Genomic DNA, 25,069 nt, shown 5'->3' on the forward strand with positions numbered 1-25,069 from the left:
TAATACCTTGCAGAATGGCACATGGTGAGCTCACGGGTTGGTGAATGTAGTGTGCACACGTTGATCTGGAGATTTAATAATTTGGGAGATATGGAGCGGGGCATTCAACTTTCAAATTGGTGACTTTATTTTCGGTGTGCATTTAATTGTTTAGCTCAATGTTGCATTTTAAATTGGTTAAAGCACTTTTCACTTTAATGTTGTCTATTAGGTTCAGTTGTGTAAATTTAATTATGATGTTAGCTTAAGTGACCAACCGCTTTAATTTTGTGATTGAGACCGTTTTTACGTTTCCGTTTGCATTAGTGTCTTATTTAATTTTATCCGCAACCAAAAACATTTTTCACAAACCCCCCCCCACTACGTGTTGATCTGAGATTGAACCCAAATTGGTCCTTGAGAGACGACCTAGGAGTCACTTCCTAGTACTATACTGCATTCTAATATGCAAAACTTTTGTTGGGAGGTGCGACCCTCTCATCAAAATGGCGCCGTTGCCGGGGACCAACGGTTCAGTCTTAGGTTTTTGTTGTGTTTGTGTGTGTTGTGTTTTGTCTTGTGTTGTGATGTGATGTGATGTGATGTTCTGTTTTGTGTGTGCGTGTTGCATGTATAAATGTGTTGTGTTTTATTTGTTTCGTGATTTTTAGTATTCTTCTTTTTCCATGTCTACCTATTTTGATTTCGTGAATACTGCTTGTTTTGCTAGTGCCTCTGATTATGATTCTCCTTCTGCATGTTACTCTGATTGTAATTCATATTCTGCTGATGTCTATGTTGAGAACAATATGACTCATCCTCTAATTTCTGAGAGTGCTCTTTGTGAGCCGGTTTCACTTAAGGAGGATGATCTTCATTGCGATCTCACCCCTGGACTGATACATTTGTTGCCTAAGTTTCATGGTTTTGCAGGAGAATGCCCACACAGACATTTGGAGGAGCTCCACATCATGTGCTCTTCAATGAAGCCTCCAGATGTCCCTCTTGATTACATTTTCTTGAGCGCATTTCCGCATTCATTACAAGGAGCAGCTAAGGATTGGAAAGACTCTCTTCCTCTGAGATCCGTTACCGATTGGGGATATCTTGAGCATCAGTTTCTGAGCAAATTTTCCCTTGTGCAATATGCTTACAGCAACGGTCTTGGATGGAATGACCCTACTTTGGGATGGTATAATGCTCCACAGCATCAATATCAAGAACCACCATTCCAGAGTACTTTCATGCCTCCACCAGTCCAGCAATACCAAAGTCAGCAATATGATACTCCTGTCCAAATAGCTCCTCAGCCTTCTACTTCTGAGCCTACATTGCAGGAGTTGTTGGAGCAGATGACCATGCAGAACCTTCAGTTTCAGCAAGAGAACATGCAGTTCCAGCAAGAAATAGGAGCTACCATTCAGAGTATGACTGATCAGATAGGGCAGATGGCCACTCAACTCACTGAGGAACAGTCTCAAGATTCAGAGTTACCATTTCAGACTATTCAGATCCCAGATGATGTTAGTGGCATCAACGTAGAAGATGGGGAGAAGAGTCATGAGCTTACTACTGTGCCATCTACTTTCCCATCATCCTATGTCCCTACTCTTGCTCCTGAGGAGAGTGATGAGTATTTTGAGGAACAGGCAGAAATCAGCAGTAACCCTGAACCAGGTAGACCACCTTCATCTTCCCACACTTTAGCAATCTTCAAGGAAGAGGAGGTAAGCATACCTCAATTTGATTATATTGATGATTATGTTGTTGAGAGGTATGCTGATGATTATATTGTTGTTGAGTCTGATTTTAATTTTCCCTCTATGCATGATGAGAACCAATTTTTGCTGTCGCATCCGAATGTTTATTCTCCATGCATTGAACATGAATCTGAATCTGTAGTTGATGTTGCTTGTGATTTTGAAATTGATTCATGTTTTGAGGATGTATCTGAGGTTCAGCCTGTTACACTGGGATTGGGTGTTATACCCCTGCATGAAATTTCTGTAGAGCCACATTGCACTAACCCTATTGCAGGAGGTACAAATGAATTTGATCAACAAACACCCACAGTGGACAACAAAGGTGCTCACAATGACAAAAGCTTCAAGATCAATAAGCACCTGTTGAACCCGCTCATCAACAATCACTTCTTCTTAGATCCAGCTGTGGAAGACATTTCCCTGCTTGATCAAATATGGAGGATGAAGCAATTTTTCCTCAAAACTTCCTGGCTGGGTCCAATGGTGGAAGACATCTCCCTGCAAGTCCAAAATTGGCAACTGCCACCATGATCAGGGGAGTTTTCCTTTTCTCTTCTCCTCCTTTCCCTACTTTTATTGCACTTGTCCATGATCTGTTGACTGTTATGATTTCTGATCTTATGCTTATGACACTTTGAGGACACTGTGTAGTTTAAGTGTGGTCTATTGGGGGAGATTCTGATTTTTCTGTTAGTTTTTGTTTTCTTGGTTAAATTTTTTTCTTTTCTAGGTTATTTTTTTTTTTTTTTTCGTGTCTTGTGTACAGTTTTGCATTTTTCTCTTCAATTCTGGACTGTGTTTAAGTTGTAGACTAGTCTTTCACTTCACTTCATTGATACTCTGAGATGTTGGATTCCTTGCTTTTCTTTGCTTGGAAGATGATCATGATGTTTGAGAGTTGAATTGATTGTGACACAAATGCCCTGTATGAGAATTTGAGCCACTTTGTGTTCTTTCTTGTGTGTGATATGTCTCTTGATTGCTTGCACATATGCCTTGGCTTGACTCTTGTTGATAATTCTTGACTGATATGCATGTTTGGAAGTGATAAAGGCAGTTTTGTTCTTGAACCTCTCTAGCCAAATAAGCTTACCTTGTTCTAATCCTTTGAAAACCCTTTTTGAGCCTATACTTTCCCCCATTTCTTTATTTCGAATGCTCATACACTAGCCCTAAGTGAAAGACCATGATTACCTTAACCTTAGGGAATTTTGGAGCTTTGGAAGTGTTTTGGGAACAAGTGTGGTCTCTTGGGGGTTTCTGATGAGTTGGCTAGTTGGTTCCCCTTCTTGTTTTGCTTTGGTAAATATATGTGTATCTTGTCTTTTACAGTTTTGTTTTGAAAAGAGAGAAAAGAAAAGAGACAAGATGAAAAAGAAAAAGAAAGCAGAAAAATAGTGAAAAAAAAATGTGAATAATTGTGAATAATGGAGTCAAGAAGAGGATGGAATTAGAGGTTGTGGGTGTGTTTGAATGTGTTTACACTTGTTCCCCATTGCTCCTCTGTTCCTTATGGTTGTAGCTTCTTATCCAGATATATCCTCCCTTGTCCTTGGCCCCATTACAACCATGAAAGACCTTTTGATTTGAACATGCGTATGTGCTTGAGTGTTGATATTAGAGGCTTGCCAAGTCTGTTTGTGATTGCTTTCTTGAGTGCATTGAGTGACATTGACTTACCTTAAACACTTGAGAGAAACACCGATTGTGTGCATCTGTGAGGTTTTATTACTTTTGATTCACCTTTTGAGTTGATTGATCATTTTACCATGCTTGAAATTGCTTGGATGATTTCATGAGTATCTGCTTTCTCTGATTGATTCTGTGTTGGATATTGTCTACTACTTTTCTTTGTCCAGATAACTTGAGCACTGTGTGATTCTGTTTATTTTCTCGTGAATCTTTATTTTATTTTATTTTTGTCTGCTGAGTTTGTATCACCTCCCTAAAAGTCCTTTGAAGTATTTTCTGATTTGCGTCTTGATTTTGCCCAGGAGTGCAAAAGACTAAGTGTGGTCTATTTTGATGAGTCAATATTTTCTCAATTTCACTTAGCTTATTGTACCGAATTTAATTAGGGAATTGTGCTTAAATGTCCAATATTTTTCCATTTTTCCTAATTGTGCTTAATTTGATCAGAAATTCTTATTTTAATTAATTTGAATTATTTGAGCTAATTATTTGCATTATTAATTGTAGGGAAATTGTTGGATAAATTTTGGGACATTAAAGAAAAATGCCACATCAATTATATTTTAAACTAAAATGATAAAGGAGGTGCAGATTTCATTTTTGGGGGTGCACATGGAGATGGACTTTCTTAAAAGAAAGCACACGCGGACAATAGGATTCATTTGGGCTTGGAGAGGATGTGCTGGATGGAATGAAGGGGTTGACGTCTAGCAAAGAAGAGAGCTCAAATCCAGAAGCCTTCAGGTCCAGCCGCGAGAATGCATTGAAGATTCTTTCTCACTCAAGAAGCATAGGATATTGTGGGACGGGATTCAAGAAAGAGCTGGAGAAAGAAGGCACCACGGCCCATGGCAGCAAGGCGTCCAGCTTGGGAGGTGTCACGGTCTGCCATCAGCACGTAGGAGAGGAGTCACCTTGCTTCAAAAAGAAAATCAAGTAAGCAAAGCAGCTACGGATGGAGGAGGCCTTCAGACGGTGTCCAGCAAGGGAAGAAAGCTTCACGGGAGTGAGGAAGCCTTCACGTCCAGCTAGCATTGAAGTGGTGTGACGGTGAGAAAAAGAGTGGTCCGGAAGGAGGGCTTCACTTGGATTCACGGGTCAGCACGTTCAATGAAGAAAGGAGTGCACAGTGTTGAAGAAAATGGGGTAACACACAGCAAGAAGTGAAGCCCACGGCTGCACGTCACGCTCCACACCTTCTACCACGTTCCAGTAGCATCCATCATTTCAACATTATAGCACACGACCTACACTTGGCACGTCCAAGACGTCACGACCTGCACAATTCAAGTCTTCACACAGTCACAGCCCATGCGGAGCGTCCAGCAAAGCACGTCCAGGAGATGTCACCCGTCCAGCTGGGGAGAGAGGAAGACCTTCACGCGGAGAATGGGAAGCACAGGGGGTGTTCAAAGGAGCCAGCACGTTGAGAGGAAGAAGCGGGTGATTTATTGAGAGTGTAGTGTGCGGAAACGTGGAGATGGGAAGGAGCAGCATCACGTGATTTCATTTGGAGAGAAGAAATGAATTTACTTTCTTTTAAAAGCCAAGGTCAAGCTACTGCAGGGAGAATGGATTTTCATCATCATTTTATTTGCTTTTACAAAAGGAGCAGGCGTGGAGGCTCACTTTCCTTTTGGGCTTGGAGGACGTGGTGCTTCAGAGAAAAAGGGTGACATCCAGCAAAAAGAAAGTAGTGTCACGGTCCAACATCTTGGAAGTGGTGTGGGTATTGGAGAATAGGGTGACGGGCAGCAAGAACGGGAGGCACTCTTGGTCCAGCTTGCACACAGCATACAGCCCACGTGGAAACGGAGAGAAAAGGGGGGGCTTCACTGGATAGAGTTTGAGTAGGGAGAGCCGCCACGGAGCAGAGATGGAGGGCTACGAGTAGCTGGAAGGCACACGTTGGTAGAATTTTTTTTCTCGGGAGAACAAAAAGCTTTTTCATTTCTTTTGCTAGAACAGAGGCTCTCACAGTGGTTGAATTCATTTTCTTTTCTTTTAGAAAGCAAGTGATGCAGATTTCATCTTTGTAAATGCACATGGTGTAGGGTTAGAAAGAAAGAAATGTTGTTACATTTTGAATTCGCCATTTAATTTCATTTTGATCATAAAATTTTTGAGTGAAGCTTCGGTCCAGTAATGCTTCATTATTGGACAGCACAGTGACTTTCCTTTTCCTTTTAGCTGCACGGTGCATTTATTTATTTTATTGAGAAAATGAAAAAGGGGTGCTAGAATGAGGAGGGCTGTTGCGTTTCGGTTTAGGGAAGTAGCACTGATACACTTTAGAGAAGTTCGTGCACAGGAATGTGAGCTGGAAGTAGATTAGGTTGGAGTAGGTGCCACGTTCACGGGAGAAGAAGTCCAGAGATGTGTTTTATGGTTTAGCAACTTCATTTACAATTTATGCCTTTGCTTATTCTTCGATTCTCAAGTGTTTCTTCGAAATTGTATTTCAAACTAAAAGGAGTATTAATCTTTTTAATTTAAGTGTTGCATTTTAAGAGCTTTAATTGTGTTTGGATATTTATCTTTTGCATTGTTGAGTCTAGTTGTATTGTTCATCATGTTGTCTATTTCGTTCAGTTTCTTTATCTTCCTACATTTTCAATTTCCTCACTTACTTTAGAGACCGTTCGATCTCAATGTAGAAGCGTTCGGTCATCTGTAGGACCGTTCGGTCTTCATGTTTTGTTCATTTATTTCAATGTTTTGTTGTATTTAACTTCCGATTTTAATTTAGTTCACCTCTAGTCACAAAAACACTTTCAAAACCCCCCCTTCGTGTTTGACCTAAGTCTCGAATCACATTTGGTCCTTGAGAGACGACCTAGGAGTCACTTCCTAGCACTATACTGCATTCTTATATGCACAACTTTTGTGGGAGGTGCGACCCTCTCATCAACCACATACGTCCAACAGCCCCCTTTCAAAATGAAATGTGCTTTTCTTTTATGTGGGAGGCAGTTGCCCTAGGCCGAGACACCCCTCCCTCCAAGCTGTCCTCTGCTAGGTGTGTTTCTCTTTTTCTGGATGGACTCCCGAGTTACTGTGTGCACCGCCTGTTGCTTGCGGATGAAAGCTGGACTGCTCCGTGTGCACATCCCGTGACTCCACGTTTCCAAGCTGGAATGCTGGATGCACCCCCCCTGCTTCCCACGTGGCTGCTTTTGCTTCTTTTGGGTGCATATACAAAGATCTCTTCTCCACGTGGGCCGTGTGTGTTTCAATGTGGTGACCCCTTTCACATTCAAGACCATTTTCATGTCCAAACCCATTTGCATTTTTGGATGCTGCCAGATTTTTCTCGGTCCAGTTGTCATTTTCATTTTCATTTTTTTTTTAAAACCTTCAAATATCCCAAATTGTATTTCCAAATTTTCCCTGTAATTTATAGTGCAAATAATTAGCTTAGACAATTCAAATTAATCAAAATTAGAATTACTAGTCAATTAAACACAATTGGTGAAAACGGGAAAATATCGGACATTTAAGCACAATTCCCTGATTAATTCTAGCATAATAAACTAAGTGAAGTGAATTAGATATCGACTCATCATGGAGGAAATGGAGGAAGTGGAGCAAGTGGAGGAAGTGGAGGAAGTGGAGGAAATGGAGGAAGTGGAGGAAGTGGACTAAGTGGACGAAGTTGACGAAGTTGTTGAAGTGGAGGAAGTGGACGAAGTGGAGGAAGTGTACTAATTGGACGAAATTGAGGAAGTTGACGCAGTGGACGAAGTTGTTAAAGTTGACGAAGTGGACGAAGTGCACGACATGGACGAAGTGGACGAAAAGGACGATGTGGACGAAGTTGACGTACTGGACGAAGTTGACGTAGTGGACGAAGTTGACGAACTGGACGAACGAAGTGGACGAAGTTGATGAAGTTGACGAAGTCGACGAAGTGAACAAAGTGGTCTAGTGAAGGAAGTGGACTAAGTGGGCGAAGTGGACGAAGTTGACGAAGAGGATGAAGTGGATGAAGTGGAGGAAGTGGAGGATGTGGACGAAGTTGACGAAGTGGACGAGGTGGACGAGGTGGACGAAGTGGACGATGTGGACGAAGTGGACGAACACTACAAAAAAAACCTTATTTAGAGGAGGTTATTTTGGGGAGGTTATAAAAAACCTCCTCAAATTAACATACTTTAAGATGTTTAATTTAAATTATCTAACTGACAATATTTGTGGGGGTTTTAATTTCTTTCAAGAGAGGTTTATAACCTCTTTAAATAAAAATATATTTTTATTCATCATCTTCTAATTCTTTTACATTTTTCCCTCTAAAATTTTAGACTAAGTTTCATTTTAACAATTCTAAAATTTTATTCCCTCCGGATTTAAAACCCATCTGTGCCTAAAACCATTATTTTTCTAAAAGTTAATTTTCTTCTAAAAATCTTCTTACAATTCACCTGAACCCTAGCTCAGTCTTCTCACTCTGCTCACTCTGCTCACTCTGCTCAGCTCACTCTGCTCACTCCGCTCACCTGAACCCTAGGTTCTGCAAAATCCCCAATTCCTAAGGTTTCATCTCCAACATCATCCGCACCTGTGAAATCAGCGGTTCCCAAGGTCTCATCTCCCACATCATCTGCACTTGTGAAATTAGCGGTTCCCAAGGTCTCATCTCCAACATCATCTCCACCAGCTGACTCACCACTATTACCTACTCCAACAGCATCCCCCACACCAGCCGAAGCACCAACAGCGCCATGACCAGCCAAAAAAGCACCAGCACCGGCAACACCTAGGTTCTGCAGAATCCTCAATTCCTAAGGTTTAACTCTAACACCAAGTGCTTTGGTCGTTTACTCCTAGTTAATTGCTAAAAAGCTTATCCCAATGATTATGGGTGTACATACCTTGAATTGCCTTACATAAAGCTCACTGATTCTAGTTGAGGAGTGTAGACTAAATTTCTCTTGGTTATACGTATAGTAATGAAATTCTGTATCTGTGTAAGTGCATTGTTAGCAAAATGATGCTCTCCAATTCCCAACTTTTCTCTGATGTCACATCTGGTACATTGCCCCTAAATACTTTTGTGAGGATTTCCGGCAAAGTCAACATCTTAGGGTTTATCAAAGTCCATGTTGTTTCCTCCACGTCTTGTGATATTGCAATTAATCTTTCTAATAGAACAGTTGGGAACCAAGAGTAATACAGAATAAAACTTTGATTATCAGTTTTTAATTTACGAATGAAACTATATTCTAGATAAGTAGACCGTGTTTATTGCTTAATGTTCATATTTCACTTTGTTGTATTCGTAATTGTGGTTGATCCTACTCGCCCCTTTCCCGCTCAAGCTACTTCTAGGAATTTATTTGGTATTAATTTTCCTATTTTGGTTACTTCATAATAATGCTTACTTTCAAGTTAACAAAAGACTTGGATGACTCATCATTCCAAGATGCTATGTCATTTGAGGTTTTTTTAGATAATTTTTTGTCTTGCAGAGATACTTCCACCAATGTTTTTAATGTTAATGTAGATTGTCATAATGTCCTTTATAATGATCTTGTGGTAGATTCTATCATTGATCATGTTACTGATACACTATCCATCACCACTACCATTGATGTACTTACAATCCTTGTTGGGTGTGATGTGAGCAACCTTCCTAAACTCTCTGTATGTACATCTCTCACTACTCTCAAACTTTCTTATATATTCAGTGAGATCACAAATTTCGATCTTCCTTCTCTTAACCACCTATACCTCTATGGTTGTGAATTTGTGTGTGAATCGGAAAGCCCTTTTGATCCATTTAAGGGTTGTGTCAATTTGGAATCTCTGTATTTGGTTAGTTGTACGTATTATGGTGAATTCAATACCTTCAAAATCTGTGTCTCCCACCTTGTAGACTTAAATATATCAGATTGTAGAGTGTCTGGGAAGTTTCAAGGTGACTGTGTCTTTGAGCTTCAAACACCAAGGCTTCAATATTTTAAATATACTGATTTTTATCATTTATATTGTCCTTTATAATGATCTTGTGGTAGATTCTATCATTGATCATGTTACTGATACACTATCCATCACCACTACCATTGATGTACTTACAATCCTTGATGGGTGTGATGTGAGCAACCTTCCTAAACTCTATGTTACACTTCTATTTTTTATTTTAAAATACTTTATGGGTGTTCCATTCCATCTCAATTAATATATTTAATTTACAGATATATCAGTTAACTATGTTGCTTTTTTATTAAATCAATATTTAGTCTTACAAATATATTTGACATAATAACGTGTTGATGGAATCCTGTATGGATAATAATAGTTACAGGGTCAAGTTGACCAAAAGCCCTTTGGCTATTGCCAAGTCAATGAAACTGGTGCTTTTGATTTGTGCAAATATGTTAAAAAAGGAGACAACCTTGGTGTGAACGGATTTAAGTTCACGTGTTGAAGGAAGGCAAATCATAATCTAGGTAGCCCAGTGATCATAAAACCATGGTCGTTTTTCATGTATCAATGTCCAATGTCTAGAAACCCATTCTCCCGTATTGGGATTCAGAATTTATTTTGGAAGAGTGAAATGAAAATTTGTAATTGTTAAAAAACAATTAATATTGCAAGCATATTATATTAAATAATAATTGTTTTTCTAATTAATAACCAATATTCATATGATTCGTGGGGTGGTAGGTATAATTGCACATGTGCTTATGTTTTGTGCCAGTAGTCACAGATTCACAATATTGATATACATGAATGATTTACGTAAAAATGCATTTTTTTTAAAGGTTATGTATGCAGAAAGATAAGAGAGAATTAGAAAATAACAGAGGAAATAGTTTATCCTTGAATCTGAGCTAGAATAAATTTGAGGGAAATTTATTCTGGGAGAACAGAGATATTGAAGATTAATTAATGTATGCATGCATTATTCAAACTGATAAAAGAATGGGTGTGGGATATAATGATACTTTCATTTGGTAATGTTTACAATACGCATTTTTGTATCTTTTGTTATATGATTGTGTATTTTTTGTTATATTTTGGGAATGAAATTGTCATAACAAAAAAATACTTAATTGATGTTGTAGGTTTCTCTTTTAAGTATTGCAATCTCACAGTTATCAAGGTTAGTAGAAACAAGTGTTTAATTTTTTTTAATTCATTATTTGTTTTTATTTTCCATGAATATTGTATTCTTTCTTATGTGTTAGTGTATTTAAGTTTGTTTAGGAATATTTTTGAATGGATAAGTCTTGGATAACTAAGCCTCGAAATACAGTTGAATACTCAATTGGTTTAGAAAAATTCTTAGATTTTGCTTTTGAGAATGGAGCTTCTGGAGACACAATTCGATGTCCATGCCCCAAATGTGGGTTTGTGAAATGGCAAACTAGAGGCATAGTTGAAGAGCACTTGATTTTAAAACAATTTCCCATAAATTATGTTATTTGGAATCTTCATGGTGAAAGGCAAAGACAAGATATTTCTAGAAATGAAGATGAGTCACAAGAGGCATTTCATTTTGAAAATGCAATGGAAACAATGATAAATGAAGCATTGGGACATTATAGGCAAGAAGGTACTAATACAGGCAGATCACAACCATTGGGTGAAGATGATGTTAGTAATGAAAGGCCAAGGGAGAATCATAATGAATTTAATGAGTTTGTCAATGACGGAAATCAAATATTGTGTGATGGGAGCAAGTACACAAAATTAGAATTTGTAATCAAATTATATCATATCAAGGTTTTGTGTGGATTAAGTGACAAGGCAATGACTATGATCCTAGATTTGCTAAGAGATGCATTTAGTGAAGCAAAGTTGCCTCTTTCTTTTTATGAGGCTAAGAAAATCATCAACAAACTTGGTCTTAACTATACCAAAATAGATGCATGTCCGAATCATTGTATGTTATATTTAAGAGATGATGAAAAAGATTTGCAAACATGCAAACATTGTGGTACATCTAGATGGAACCCAAAGAAGAAAAAAAAGCAACCTGCATATATTCCCTTTCATAAACCAAAGAGTCATGACATATGCAATCTACAGAAGGATTGTGAAGGCTAAAATTTGAACCCATTAATTACCTCTTCTGCTCTCACTGGCTTTTTGTGAACCGCAACATGTTTACCAGGATGTACTAGTTTCAACACCCTTTTCTCTGTTTTGATGCTTCCCATTTCAAAAACTATACAGAATTTTTTGAAAGAGGATGTCTAGAAAGAAAGTATATACACTGTTTGTAACACGTATCATATGATGACACAGCAAGTGAAAACTCCTAGGTAATGATCTTTGGAGAACAGAAATCTTGTTCTAGGCATTGGTCTCATTGGATGATTCACTTTCTTTGTTAATTTCCCTTTTTTTATTTTGTTTCTTTCCGTTTCCTCTCCAAGAATCTTCAATTGGAAAAGACATTTTATAAGGAAACAAATCTTTCCCAAATCTCTTTCATGTTTTTGATATTATTAACGTTAAGATCCTAGTAACAAAACTAAGCTTAAGATGCAGTATATTCATTTTTTGTGTCACGTGCTTAATCAGTTTAACATATTGTTCTGAGATAACTATTTCTACACTCCAGCTCGTGGAAAGTTACAAAGACTTAGTAAATAATTTCAATATATTGTTTAGCCTTTTACAATTTATGATGGAAGTAACTCTTCATTTTTTCAAAATAGGTACTCGTTTTTCTACATTCTATATATATATATATATATATATATATATATATATATATATATATACTAAATTAATTTCTTGACACTATCATCACTGTTAAGACAGCACAACTTCCTTAGCGATGGTTGTTTACTACCAGCAGGATAGAATATTCCTTTTCCATCCTTTAGGCCCTTACTCCATGTCCCTATATAAAGCCCCCCATCTGCAAATTTATACACCCCAGGTACAACCACCATAATCAGTCTTAAAATCAACAGGAGAAAAAGTCACAACAAACCCTTAAGTTTGCGTAGTCTTTGAATAATCTTTAGCCACTTTATTGTGTTATTTTTTTTGTTCATGATTGTGTTTTTTATATTTCTTTCTTTTAATATTTGTCATGAATATGTAGCCATGCCAAAGGTCAAGCGATTCCGAAATCTACAAAAATCATCACCTCAACCTGAATCTTTAGGTACTTTACCATCAACAAATGCTACAGTGACTTCTCCATTGATTGAAGACCAATCACCATCAACAAATCCTACACCATTAACAAATCCTACAATGTCTGAATCCATTGAAGTACAACCACATGTTTTAATAAGTCCTTCACCAACAAATGAGACCTCATTACATGATTCATTGAACTCAACACCATCGATGCCCACAGAAAACATAGAGCAACCTACAACATCCAAAAAACATGTTGGACGTGAATCTTCATCATATTGGAATGTCGATACAATAGGTATAAGCCATTTATTTTTCTGCATGCATAATTTTTTAAATTTTACTTATGGTTGAGTAAGTTTTTTTTATTGTTAAAGATCTAGAAGGAGTTATGAAGAAAATAAAGGTGAAGGTCAGAGAAGTAAATAACTTACCTAATGGGAAACGCATCATTGTAGAGTTTGATGAGGTAGGCATGGCTATATGCGAAGGACAAGGAGTACTTGCGGGATATTGTGGGATATTGGCAACAGATGATAATTTATTTCCAATTAATTTTGAAAGGTGGTCTGGCAAAACAGGCATGCCTAACACCTATTTTTTAGAATGCTTTAAGGAAGTGTTACAGGTATATATATCATTCATGTATTCAAATGCCGCACACTTACTTTTTACTCACTAACCAATGTTTTCTTTTTTTCAAAAGCTTCGATTTTGTTTTAAGACTACTGAAGCTATTGCCCAACGATATTGCAAATTAACTTTGGGTAAGAAGTGGGCTGCACATAGACAAAGTTTATGGAATGAGTTCTATGATCCAACAAAAACAAAAGATCAAATCATATGTAATGTGCCGACCGGAATAGACAGAACTCAATGGGCTCACTTTGTTACATATCGTCTAAAACCGGAGACAATGGTACAAGTTTCATTATTGTTTGTGTATATTGTTATTTTGATTGTTATGTCAACTTACAATTGTTTTTTTCATAGGAGATTTGTAAAAAAAATAGAGAAAATCGCAAGAAGCAAGTAATTCCTCATACTGGTGGCTCTAAACCTATCTCAAGAAGAAGACATGAGATGGTATTAGTACACATGACGGTTTTTAGTATTTTTCAAAATTTACTATTGATTTTAACTTATCCTTTTATTTAGCTTTTGGAGAGTGGAGAGTTGCCTAGTCGTGGAATGTTGTATATTGAAACTCATAAAAGAAAAGATGGCTCATTTGTAAATGAGGCGGCAAAGGCTATAGCGGTTAGTTTTACTATAATATGATATTTTCAAACGTTATGCTTTCAATATTTAGATCTTTGACTACAACTTGTTATATGCCTATAGGAACAAATTGAAGTGGGTTTGAGTCAAAGCACTGCTGATGAATCACAGGTTTCCCCTCAAGATGTTGTTGGTAGAGTGTTAGGCCCAGAGCATTCTGGGAGAGTGCGATGCATGGGTTTGGGAGCAGCGCCTACTAACTCATTCAGAAATACAAGAATGCGACTTTCAGATTTAAGCATTGGTTCATCTAGTAGTGCCACATCATCAACATCTTCTAATAAGTGGGAACAAAAGTACATGAATTTAGAATCCCAAGTTCAAACCACCTTGGGTGCGTTGAAAGCATATATGATAATGAAGGAAGGAAAGATTCCTGATGAATTGGCTACCTTCTTTGATTCTCAACCACAAGTAAGTTACTAAATAAGTATAAGTAATATGCTTGATTTACTATAATTATTGTGAGCACATGCAATTGAGTTTTGGAAATTAGTTTAACAGATGTTGATAAGTCTTGCTTTTCCAATATATTATTCATTATTCAAGTTCTGAGTACGATGGTTGCAGTAAGATTTATATGCATAGTGTGAGATTAGGTAGTTAGTTATTGTTTGTATCTGTGTTGTAGTTAGCTTTATTGATTGTTGCAGTAAGATTTATATGCAGTGTGAGAAGTACTGGTCCATTGCATTTTATATATGGTGTAAAGTAGTAACTACAGTAGCCAAGGAAAATTGAGCTTTCGAACAGACACGGAAACTGTTGGATTGTCCTTTGTGATGTTGTGAAATTATACCATTTGCATTTTGGAAACCCCTTTTTTATGGGTTTGGTCTGATTGTAGTTATAATATTAACAAACATTGGGCCCAGAGATTGTCACTACTTTAACTTAAATTCTATTGAACTGTATTTTAATGTCGATACATAAGATGATTTTGACTCAAGTATGTATATCTGTATATTTATAGTCTGTAGCTGTTGTCCTCAAGTTATAAATTGGTTATACATAAGATTGATTTTTTAGAACATGTTTATTCTATTTGATAGAAGATGTTTATTCTATTTGATTGATAGAACATGTTTATTCTATTTGATTGATTTTTTATATATTATTTTCAAAATGTGAGCACATGTAATTGAGTTTATTTTATTAATATTTTTTATATTATTTCAGCAAGCTCGTGATGCAAATGAGCCAGAGTCTCCTTTGGGAACAAGACAATCATCTGATGGAAGTAACCTTTAGGAAATTTATGATATTGTTTTAGGATAAAACTATACTTAGTTTATTATGAATTGGGATCACATTTCTTTCTTTGTAACTATTTCTGCAATAGGATTACATTGACTTCTAGCCTATCCTTCTGTAACATACAATTGTCTCTCAATTTATTTTTCTAAATTCCTTCCTACTCAGGGGTTTTTGTTCTATGGTATCAATTTTTTATTCAGAGGAATCATATTTGTTTGGTATTTAATAATTTAAAAAAAATAAATTTACTTAATTTTGAAATAAAAAAAAAGAAGAAAAGAAAGAAACTGGTGAAAATAGGTAGTTATTATATATTTTAATAATCATTAAACAAAAAACGATATTATATATTTTAATAATCATTAAATAAAAAAACTGACAAAAATATAGAAAACTTTTGTGATCAAATAGTTGAAAATAAAAGAGGTTAAAACCCCCCACAAAATAATAGTCAGTAATAGAGGAGGTTTTTACCCTCCGCAGAAAAACCTCCGCAAATTGAACGCGATACCAGGGGTCGCAAAAAACCCCCGCAGATAGTTTGTGGCGACTCAAACTTAGGCGGTTTGAAAAACCCCCGGAATTTATTTTGCGGAGGGTGAAAACCCCTGCAAAGCGAAAAAAAAACCTCCTCTAAATAACCTTTTTTTTGTAGTGGAATAGGACGAAGTGGACGATGTGGACGAAGTGGACGAAGTTGACGAAGTGGACGAAGTGGACGAAATTGACGAAGTGAACGAAGTGGAGGAAGTGGACGAAGTGGAGGAAGTGGACGAAGTGGAGGAAGTTGACGAAGTGGAGGAAATGGAGGAAGTGAGGAAGAGGAGGAAGTGGAGGAAGAGGACGAACTGGACGAAGTGAACGAAGTGGACTAAGTGGTGAAGTGGAGGAAGTTCACGAAGTTGACGAAGGGGACGAAGAGGACAAAGTTGACGAAGTGGACGAAGTGGACGAAGTGGACGAAGTTGACGAAGCTGACGAAGTGGACGAAATTGACGAAGGGGACGAAGTGGAGGAAGTGGAGGAAGTGGAGGAAGTGGAGGAAGTGGACTAAGTGGACTAAGTGGACGAAGTGGAGGAAGTTGACGAAATTGACGAAGTGTGGGAAGTTGACGAAGTGGACCAAGTGGAGGAAGTGGACTAAGTGGACGAATTGGACGAAGTGGCGTAAGTGGACGAAGTGGACGAAGTTAACGATGAGGACGAAGTTGACGAAGTTGATGAAGTTGACGAAGTTGACGAAGTGGACGAAGTGAACGAAGTGGAGGAAGAGGACTAAGTGGGCGAAGTGGACGAAGTTGACGAAGTGGAGGAAGTGGAGAAAGTGGAGGAAGTGGAGGAAGTGGAGGAAGTGGAGGAAGTGGAGGAAATGGACGAAGTGGAGGAAGTTGACGAAGTTGAAGAAGTTGACGAAGTGGAGGAAGTGGACGAGGTGGAGGAGGTGGAGGAAGTGGACAAAGTGGAGGAAGTGGACGAAGTGGAGGAGGTTGACGAAGTTGACGAAGTGGACGAAGTGGAGTTAATGGAGGAAGTGGAGGAAGTGAAGGGAGTGGACTAAGTGGTGAAGTTGAGGAAGTGGACTAAGTGGACGAAGTTGACGAGGTGGACGAAGTGGACAAAGTTGACGAAGTTGACGAAGTTGACGAAGTTGACGAAGTGGAGGAAGTGGAGGAAGTGGAGGAGGTGGAGGAAGTGGACGAAGTTGACGAAGTGGACGAAGTGGAGGTAATGGAGGAAGTGGAGGAAGTGAAGGGAGTGGACTAAGTGGTGAAGTGGAGGAAGTGGACGAAGTCGAGGAAGTGGACTAAGTGGATGAAGTTGAGGAAGTTGACGAAGTGAACAAAGTTGACGAGGTGGACGAAGTGGACAACCTGGACGAAGTGGACGAAGTTGACGTAGTGGAGGAAGTGGAGGAAGTAGAGGAAGTGAAGGAAGTGGACGAAGTGTAGGAAGTGGACGAAGTGGCCGAAGTGGACGAAGTGGACGAAGTGGACGAAGTAGACGAAGTGGACAAAGTGGACGACGTGGACGAAGTAGAGGAAGTGGAGGAAGTGCACAAAGTGGACGAAGTTGGCGAAGTGGAAGAAGATGATGAAATGGAGGAAGTGGAGGAAGTGCACGAAGTGGAGGAAGTGGAGGAAGTGGACGAACTGAACAAAGTGCACGAACTTGACGAAGTGGAAGAAGTTGGCGAAGTGTGACGAAGTGGAGGAACTTGCGATGTTGACGAAGTGGAGGAAATTGACGAAGTGGATGAAGTTGAAAAAGTTGACGAAGTGGAGGAAGTGGACGAAGTGGAGGAAGTGGACGAAGTGGATGAAGTGGACGAAGTCGACGAAGTGGACGAAGTGGATGAAGTGGACGAAGTCGACGAAGTGGACGAAATGGAGGAAGTGGACGAAGTGGAGGAAGTTGAGCAAGTGGACGAAGTTGACGAAGTGGACGAAGTTGATGAAGTGGGCGTAGTTGACGAAGTTGACGAAGTGGACGAAGTGGACGAAGTGGACGACGTTGACAAAGTTGACGAGGTTGACGAAGTGGACGAAGTTGACGAAGTTTACGAAGTGGAGGATGTGGAAGAAGTTGACTAAGTGAACGAAGTTGACGAAGTGGAGGAAGTGGAGGAAGTGGAGAAAGTGGATGAAGTGTAAGAAGTGGAGGAAGTGGAGGAAGTGGACGAAGTGGAGGAAGTTGACGAAGTTGACGAAGTGGACGAAGTGGACGAAGTGGACATCGTGGACGAAGTGGAGGAAGTGGAGGAAGTGGAGGAAGTGGACGAAGTGGAGGAAGTGGACGAAGTGGAGGAAGTTGACGAAGTGGAGGAAGTTGACGAGGTGGACGAAGTGGACAAAGTTGACGAAGTGGACGAAGTGGACGACCTGGACGAAGTGGACGAAGTTGACGTAGTGGAGGAAGTGGACGAAGTAGACGAACTGGACAAAGTGGACGACGTGGACGAAGTAGAGGAAGTGGAGGAAGTGCACAAAGTGGACGAAGTTGGGGAAGTGGAAGAAGATAATGAAATGGAGGAAGTGGAGGAAGTGCACGAAGTGGAGGAAGTGGAGGAAGTGGACGAACTGAACGAAGTGGACGAACTTGACGAAGTGGAAGAAGTTGACAAAGTGGAGGAAGTTGCGATGTTGACGAAGTGGAGGCAAATTGACGAAGTGGACAAAGTTGAAAAAGTTGACGAAGTGGACGAAGTGGAGGAAGTGGACAAGCGGACGAAATGGACGAAGTTGACGAAGTTGAAGAGGTTGAGGAAGAGGAGGAAGTGGACGAAGTTTACAAAGTTGACGAAGTGGACAAAGTGGACGAAGTGGAGGAGGCGGAGGAAGTGGACTAAATGGACGAAGCGAAGGAAGTGGACGAAGTAGAGGAAGTTGACGAACGAAGTTGACGAAGTTGATGAAGTTGAAGAAGTTGACGAAGTGGACGGAGTGAACAAAGTGGAGGAAGTGGACTAAGTGGACGAAGTTGACGAAGTCTACGAAGTTGACGAAGTGGAGGAAGTGGACGAAGTGGATGAAGTGGACGAAGTCGACGAAGTGGACGAAATGGAGGAAGTGGAGGAAGTGGAGGAAGTTGAGCTAGTGCACGAAGTTGACGAGGTGGACGAAGTTGACGAACTTGATGAAGTGGACGAAGTTGATGAAGTGGGCAAAGTTGACGAAGTTGACGAAGTGGACGAAGTGGAGGAAGTGGACGACATTGACAAAGTCGACGAAGTGGACAAAGTTGACGAAGTGGAGGATGTGGAAGAAGTTGACTAAGTGAACGAAGTTGACGAAGTGGAGAAAGTGGAGGAAGTGGAGGAAGTGGATAAAGTGGAGGAAGTGGAAGAAGTGGAGGAAGTGGACGAAGTGGAGGAAGTGGACGAAGTGGAGGAAGTTGACGAAGTGGACGAAGTGGACGAAGTGGACGAAGGAAAGGAAGTGGACGAAGTGGACGAAGTAAAGGAAGTGGACTAAGTGGTGAAGTGGAGGAAGTCGACGAAGTGGACGAAGTTGACGAAGGGGGCGAAGAGGACAAAGTTGACGAAGTGGACGAAGCTGACGAAGGTGACGAAGTGGACGAAGTTGACGAGGTGGACAAAGTGGAGGAGATGGAGGAAGTGGTGGAAGGGGACGAAGTTGACGAAGTGGGCGAAGTTGACGAAGCGGAGGAAGTGGAGGAAGTGGAGGAAATGGACTAAGTGGAGGAAGTGGACGAAGTTGACGAAGTGGCCAAGTGCAGGAAGTGGAGGAAGTGGACGAAGTGGACGAATTGGACGAAGTGGAGTAAGTGGTCGAAGTGGACGAAGTTAGCGATGAGGACGAAGTTGACGAAGTTGATGAAGTTGACGACGTGGACGAAGTGAACGAAGTGGAGGAAGTGGACTAAGTGGCCGAAGTGGACGAAGTTGACGAAGTTGACGAAGTGGAGGAAGTGGAGAAAGTGGAGGAAGTGGAGGAAGTGGAGGAAATGGACGAAGTGGATGAAGTTGACGAAGTTGACGAAGTTGACGAAGTGGAGGAAGTGGAGGAAGTGGAGGAGGTGGAGGAAGTGGACGAAGTGGACGAAGTGGAGGAAGTTGACGAAGTGGACGAACTGGAGGTAATGGAGGAAGTAGAGGAAGTGAAGGGAGTGGACTAAGTGGTGAAGTGGAGGAAGTGGACGAAGTGGAGGAAGTGGACTAAGTGGACGAAGTTGAGGAAGTTGACGAAGTGGACAAAGTTGACTGAGCTGGACGAAGTGGACAACCTGGACGAAGTGGACGAAGTTGACGTAGTGGAGGAAGTGGAGGAAGTGAAGGAAGTGGATGAAGTGTAGGAAGTGGCCGAAGTGGACGAAGTGGACGAAGTGGACGAAGTGGACAAAGTGGACAACGTGGACGAAGTAGAGGAAGTGGAGGAAGTGAACAGAGTGGACGAAGTTGGCGAAGTGGAAGAAGATGATGAAATGGAGGAAGTGGAGGAAGTGCACGAAGTGGAGGAAGTGGAGGAAGTGGAGGAAGTGGACGAACTAAACGAAGTGCACGAACTTGACGAAGTGGAAGAAGTTGGCGAAGTGTGACGAAGTGGAGGAAGTTGCGATGTTGACGAAGTGGAGGAAATTGACGAAGTGGATGAAGTGGAAAAAGTTGATGAAGTGGACGAAGTGGAGGAAGTAGACAAGCGGACGAAATGGACGAAGTTGAAGAAGTTAAAGAAGTTGACGAAGTGGAGGAAGAGGAGGAAGTGGACGAAGTTTACGAAGTTGACAAAGTGGACAAAGTGGACGAAGTGGAGGAGGTGGACGAAGTGGACTAAGTGAACAAAGTGGAGGAAGTGGACTAAGTGGACGAAGTTGACGAAGTCTACGAAGTTGACGAAGTCTACAAAGTTGACGAAGTGGAGGAAGTGGAGGAAGTGGATGAAGTGACGAAGTCGACGAAGTGGACGAAATGGAGGAAGTGGACGAAGTGGAGGAAGTTGAGCAAGTGGATGAAGTTGACGAAGTGGACGAAGTTGATGAAGTGGGCGTAGTTGACGAAGTTGACGAAGTGGACGAAGTGGAGGAAGTGGACGACGTTGAAACAATTGACGAAGTTGACGAAGTGGACGAAGTTGACGAAGTTTACGAAATGGAGGATGTGGAAGAAGTTGACTAAGTGAACGAAGTTGACGAAGTGGAGGAAGTGGAGGAAGTGGAGGAAGTGGAGAAAGTGGAGGAAGTGTAAGAAGTGGACGAAGTGGAGGAAGTGGACGAAGTTGACGAAGTGGACGAAGTGGACGAAGTGGACGAAGTGGACATCGTGGACGAAGTGGACGAAGTGGACGAAGTGGAGGAAGTGGAGGAAGTGGACGAAGTGGAGGAAGTTGACGAAGTGGAGGAAGTTGACGAGGTGGACGAAGTGGACAAAGTTGACGAAGTGGACGAAATGGACGACCTGGACAAAGTGGACGAAGTTGACGTAGTGGAGGAAGTGGAGGAAGTGGACGAAGTGGACGAAGTGAACGAAGTGGACGAAGTAGACGAACTGGACAAAGTGGACGACGTGGACGAAGAAGAGGAAGTGGAGGAAGTGGAGGAAGTGGACGAAGTGTAGGAAGTGGACGAAGTGGCCGAAGTGGACGAACTGGACGAAGGGGACGAAGTAGACGAAGTGGACAAAGTGGACGACGCGGACGAAGTGGACGAAGTTGACGTAGTGGAGGAAGTGGAGGAAGTGGACAAAGTGGACGAAGTGAACGAAGCGGACGAAGTAGACGAACTGGACAAAGTGGACGAAGAAGAGGAAGTGGAGGAAGTGCACAAAGTGGACGAAGTTGGGGAAGTGGAAGAAGATAATGAAATGGAGGAAGTAGAGGAAGTGCACGAAGTGGAGGAAGTGGAGGAAGTGGACGAACTGAACGAAGTGGATGAACTTGACGAAGTGGAAGAAGTTGACGAAGTCTGACGAAGTGGAGGAAGTTGCGATGTTGACGAAGTGGAGGAAATTGACGAAGTGGACAAAGTTGAAAAAGTTGACGAAGTGGAGGAAGTGGACAAGCGGGCGAAATGGACGAAGTTGACGAAGTTGAACAGTTGAGGAAGAGGAGGAAGTGGACGAAGTTTACGAAGTTGACGAAGTGGACAAAGTGGACGAAGTGGAGGAGGTGGAGGAAGTGGACTAAATGGACGAGGCGAAGGAAGTGGACGAAGTAGAGGAAGTTGACGAACGAAGTTAACGAAGTGGACGAAGTTGACGTAGTGGAGGAAGTGGTGGAAGTTGACGAGGTGGACAAAGTGGAGGAGATGGAGGAAGTGGTGGAAGGGGACGAAGTTGACGAAGTGGGCGAAGTTGACGAAGCGGAGGAAGTGGAGGAAGTGGAGGAAATGGACTAAGTGGAGGAAGTGGACGAAGTTGACGAAGTGGCCAAGTGCAGGAAGTGGAGGAAGTGGACGAAGTGGACGAATTGGACGAAGTGGAGTAAGTGGTCGAAGTGGACGAAGTTAGCGATGAGGACGAAGTTGACGAAGTTGATGAAGTTGACGACGTGGACGAAGTGAACGAAGTGGAGGAAGTGGACTAAGTGGCCGAAGTGGACGAAGTTGACGAAGTTGACGAAGTGGAGGAAGTGGAGAAAGTGGAGGAAGTGGAGGAAGTGGAGGAAATGGACGAAGTGGATGAAGTTGACGAAGTTGACGAAGTTGACGAAGTGGAGGAAGTGGAGGAAGTGGAGGAGGTGGAGGAAGTGGACGAAGTGGACGAAGTGGAGGAAGTTGACGAAGTGGACGAACTGGAGGTAATGGAGGAAGTAGAGGAAGTGAAGGGAGTGGACTAAGTGGTGAAGTGGAGGAAGTGGACGAAGTGGAGGAAGTGGACTAAGTGGACGAAGTTGAGGAAGTTGACGAAGTGGACAAAGTTGATGAGCTGGACGAAGTGGACAACCTGGACGAAGTGGACGAAGTTGACGTAGTGGAGGAAGTGGAGGAAGTGAAGGAAGTGGATGAAGTGTAGGAAGTGGCCGAAGTGGACGAAGTGGACGAAGTGGACGAAGTGGACAAAGTGGACAACGTGGACGAAGTAGAGGAAGTGGAGGAAGTGAACAGAGTGGACGAAGTTGGCGAAGTGGAAGAAGATGATGAAATGGAGGAAGTGGAGGAAGTGCACGAAGTGGAGGAAGTGGAGGAAGTGGAGGAAGTGGACGAACTAAACGAAGTGCACGAACTTGACGAAGTGGAAGAAGTTGGCGAAGTGTGACGAAGTGGAGGAAGTTGCGATGTTGACGAAGTGGAGGAAATTGACGAAGTGGATGAAGTGGAAAAAGTTGATGAAGTGGACGAAGTGGAGGAAGTAGACAAGCGGACGAAATGGACGAAGTTGAAGAAGTTAAAGAAGTTGACGAAGTGGAGGAAGAGGAGGAAGTGGACGAAGTTTACGAAGTTGACAAAGTGGACAAAGTGGACGAAGTGGAGGAGGTGGACGAAGTGGACTAAGTGAACAAAGTGGAGGAAGTGGACTAAGTGGACGAAGTTGACGAAGTCTACGAAGTTGACGAAGTCTACAAAGTTGACGAAGTGGAGGAAGTGGAGGAAGTGGATGAAGTGACGAAGTCGACGAAGTGGACGAAATGGAGGAAGTGGACGAAGTGGAGGAAGTTGAGCAAGTGGATGAAGTTGACGAAGTGGACGAAGTTGATGAAGTGGGCGTAGTTGACGAAGTTGACGAAGTGGACGAAGTGGAGGAAGTGGACGACGTTGAAACAATTGACGAAGTTGACGAAGTGGACGAAGTTGACGAAGTTTACGAAATGGAGGATGTGGAAGAAGTTGACTAAGTGAACGAAGTTGACGAAGTGGAGGAAGTGGAGGAAGTGGAGGAAGTGGAGAAAGTGGAGGAAGTGTAAGAAGTGGACGAAGTGGAGGAAGTGGACGAAGTTGACGAAGTGGACGAAGTGGACGAAGTGGACGAAGTGGACATCGTGGACGAAGTGGACGAAGTGGACGAAGTGGAGGAAGTGGAGGAAGTGGACGAAGTGGAGGAAGTTGACGAAGTGGAGGAAGTTGACGAGGTGGACGAAGTGGACAAAGTTGACGAAGTGGACGAAATGGACGACCTGGACAAAGTGGACGAAGTTGACGTAGTGGAGGAAGTGGAGGAAGTGGACGAAGTGGACGAAGTGAACGAAGTGGACGAAGTAGACGAACTGGACAAAGTGGACGACGTGGACGAAGAAGAGGAAGTGGAGGAAGTGGAGGAAGTGGACGAAGTGTAGGAAGTGGACGAAGTGGCCGAAGTGGACGAACTGGACGAAGGGGACGAAGTAGACGAAGTGGACAAAGTGGACGACGCGGACGAAGTGGACGAAGTTGACGTAGTGGAGGAAGTGGAGGAAGTGGACAAAGTGGACGAAGTGAACGAAGCGGACGAAGTAGACGAACTGGACAAAGTGGACGAAGAAGAGGAAGTGGAGGAAGTGCACAAAGTGGACGAAGTTGGGGAAGTGGAAGAAGATAATGAAATGGAGGAAGTAGAGGAAGTGCACGAAGTGGAGGAAGTGGAGGAAGTGGACGAACTGAACGAAGTGGATGAACTTGACGAAGTGGAAGAAGTTGACGAAGTCTGACGAAGTGGAGGAAGTTGCGATGTTGACGAAGTGGAGGAAATTGACGAAGTGGACAAAGTTGAAAAAGTTGACGAAGTGGAGGAAGTGGACAAGCGGGCGAAATGGACGAAGTTGACGAAGTTGAACAGTTGAGGAAGAGGAGGAAGTGGACGAAGTTTACGAAGTTGACGAAGTGGACAAAGTGGACGAAGTGGAGGAGGTGGAGGAAGTGGACTAAATGGACGAGGCGAAGGAAGTGGACGAAGTAGAGGAAGTTGACGAACGAAGTTAACGAAGTGGACGAAGTTGACGTAGTGGAGGAAGTGGAGGAAGTGGAGGAAGTGGACGAAGTGAACGAAGTGGACGAAGTAGACGAACTGGACAAAGTGGACGACGTGGACGAAGTCGAGGAAGTGGAGGAAGTGGAGGAAGTTGAGCAAGTTGACGAAGTGGACGAAGTTGACGAACTTGATGAAGTGGACGAAGTTGATGAAGTGGGCGAAGTTGACGAAGTTGACGAAGTGGACGAAGTGGAGGAAGTGGACGACGTTGACAAAGTCGACGAAGTTGACAAAGTGGACGAAGTTGACGAAGTGGAGGATGTGGAAGAAGTTGACTAAGTGAACGAAGTTGACGAAGTGGAGGAAGTGGAGGAAGTGGAGGAAGTGGAGGAAGTGGAGGAAGTGGAGAAAGTGGAAGAAGTGGAGGAAGTGGACGAAGTGGAGGAAGTGGACGAAGTGGAGGAAGTTGACGAAGTTGACGAAGTGGACGAAGTGGACGAAGAGGACGAAGTGGACGAAGTGGACGAACTGGACGAAGTGGACGAAGTAAAGGAAGTGGACTAAGTGGTGAAGTGGAGGAAGTTGACGAAGTGGACGAAGTTGACGAAGGGAACGAAGAGGACAAAGTTGACGAAGTGGACGAAGTTGACGAAGCTGA

General features: G+C 41.9%; 1 protein-coding gene across 1 annotated transcript; it reads left to right on the forward strand.

Moving 5' to 3' along the window:
- Positions 1-13,031: 13,031 nt before the first annotated feature.
- Positions 13,032-15,237, forward strand: LOC148201057 (uncharacterized). Its single transcript, XM_088114705.1, has 6 exons — positions 13,032-13,167; positions 13,246-13,458; positions 13,533-13,625; positions 13,698-13,799; positions 13,884-14,234; positions 15,000-15,237. Exons 1-6 carry the CDS (start codon positions 13,123-13,125, stop codon positions 15,069-15,071), a joined length of 876 nt encoding a protein of 291 aa, XP_087970831.1. The 5' UTR covers positions 13,032-13,122; the 3' UTR covers positions 15,072-15,237.
- The last annotated feature ends 9,832 nt before the right edge of the window (positions 15,238-25,069 follow it).

Source organism: Vigna umbellata, chromosome 4 (assembly GCF_029865625.1).
Source record: "Vigna umbellata cultivar VRB3 chromosome 4, Vumbellata_1.0, whole genome shotgun sequence".
Classification (NCBI taxonomy): Eukaryota; Viridiplantae; Streptophyta; class Magnoliopsida; order Fabales; family Fabaceae; genus Vigna; species Vigna umbellata.

Coding starts and splice junctions, on each gene's coding strand:
- LOC148201057 (XM_088114705.1), top strand. CDS start 13,123: ATGCCTAACACCTATTTTTTAGAATGCTTTAAGGAAGTGTTACAG. Junction 13,168..13,245: donor GCTTTAAGGAAGTGTTACAG/GTATATATATCA, acceptor TTTTTTCAAAAG/CTTCGATTTTGTTTTAAGAC. Junction 13,459..13,532: donor GTCTAAAACCGGAGACAATG/GTACAAGTTTCA, acceptor TTTTTTTCATAG/GAGATTTGTAAAAAAAATAG.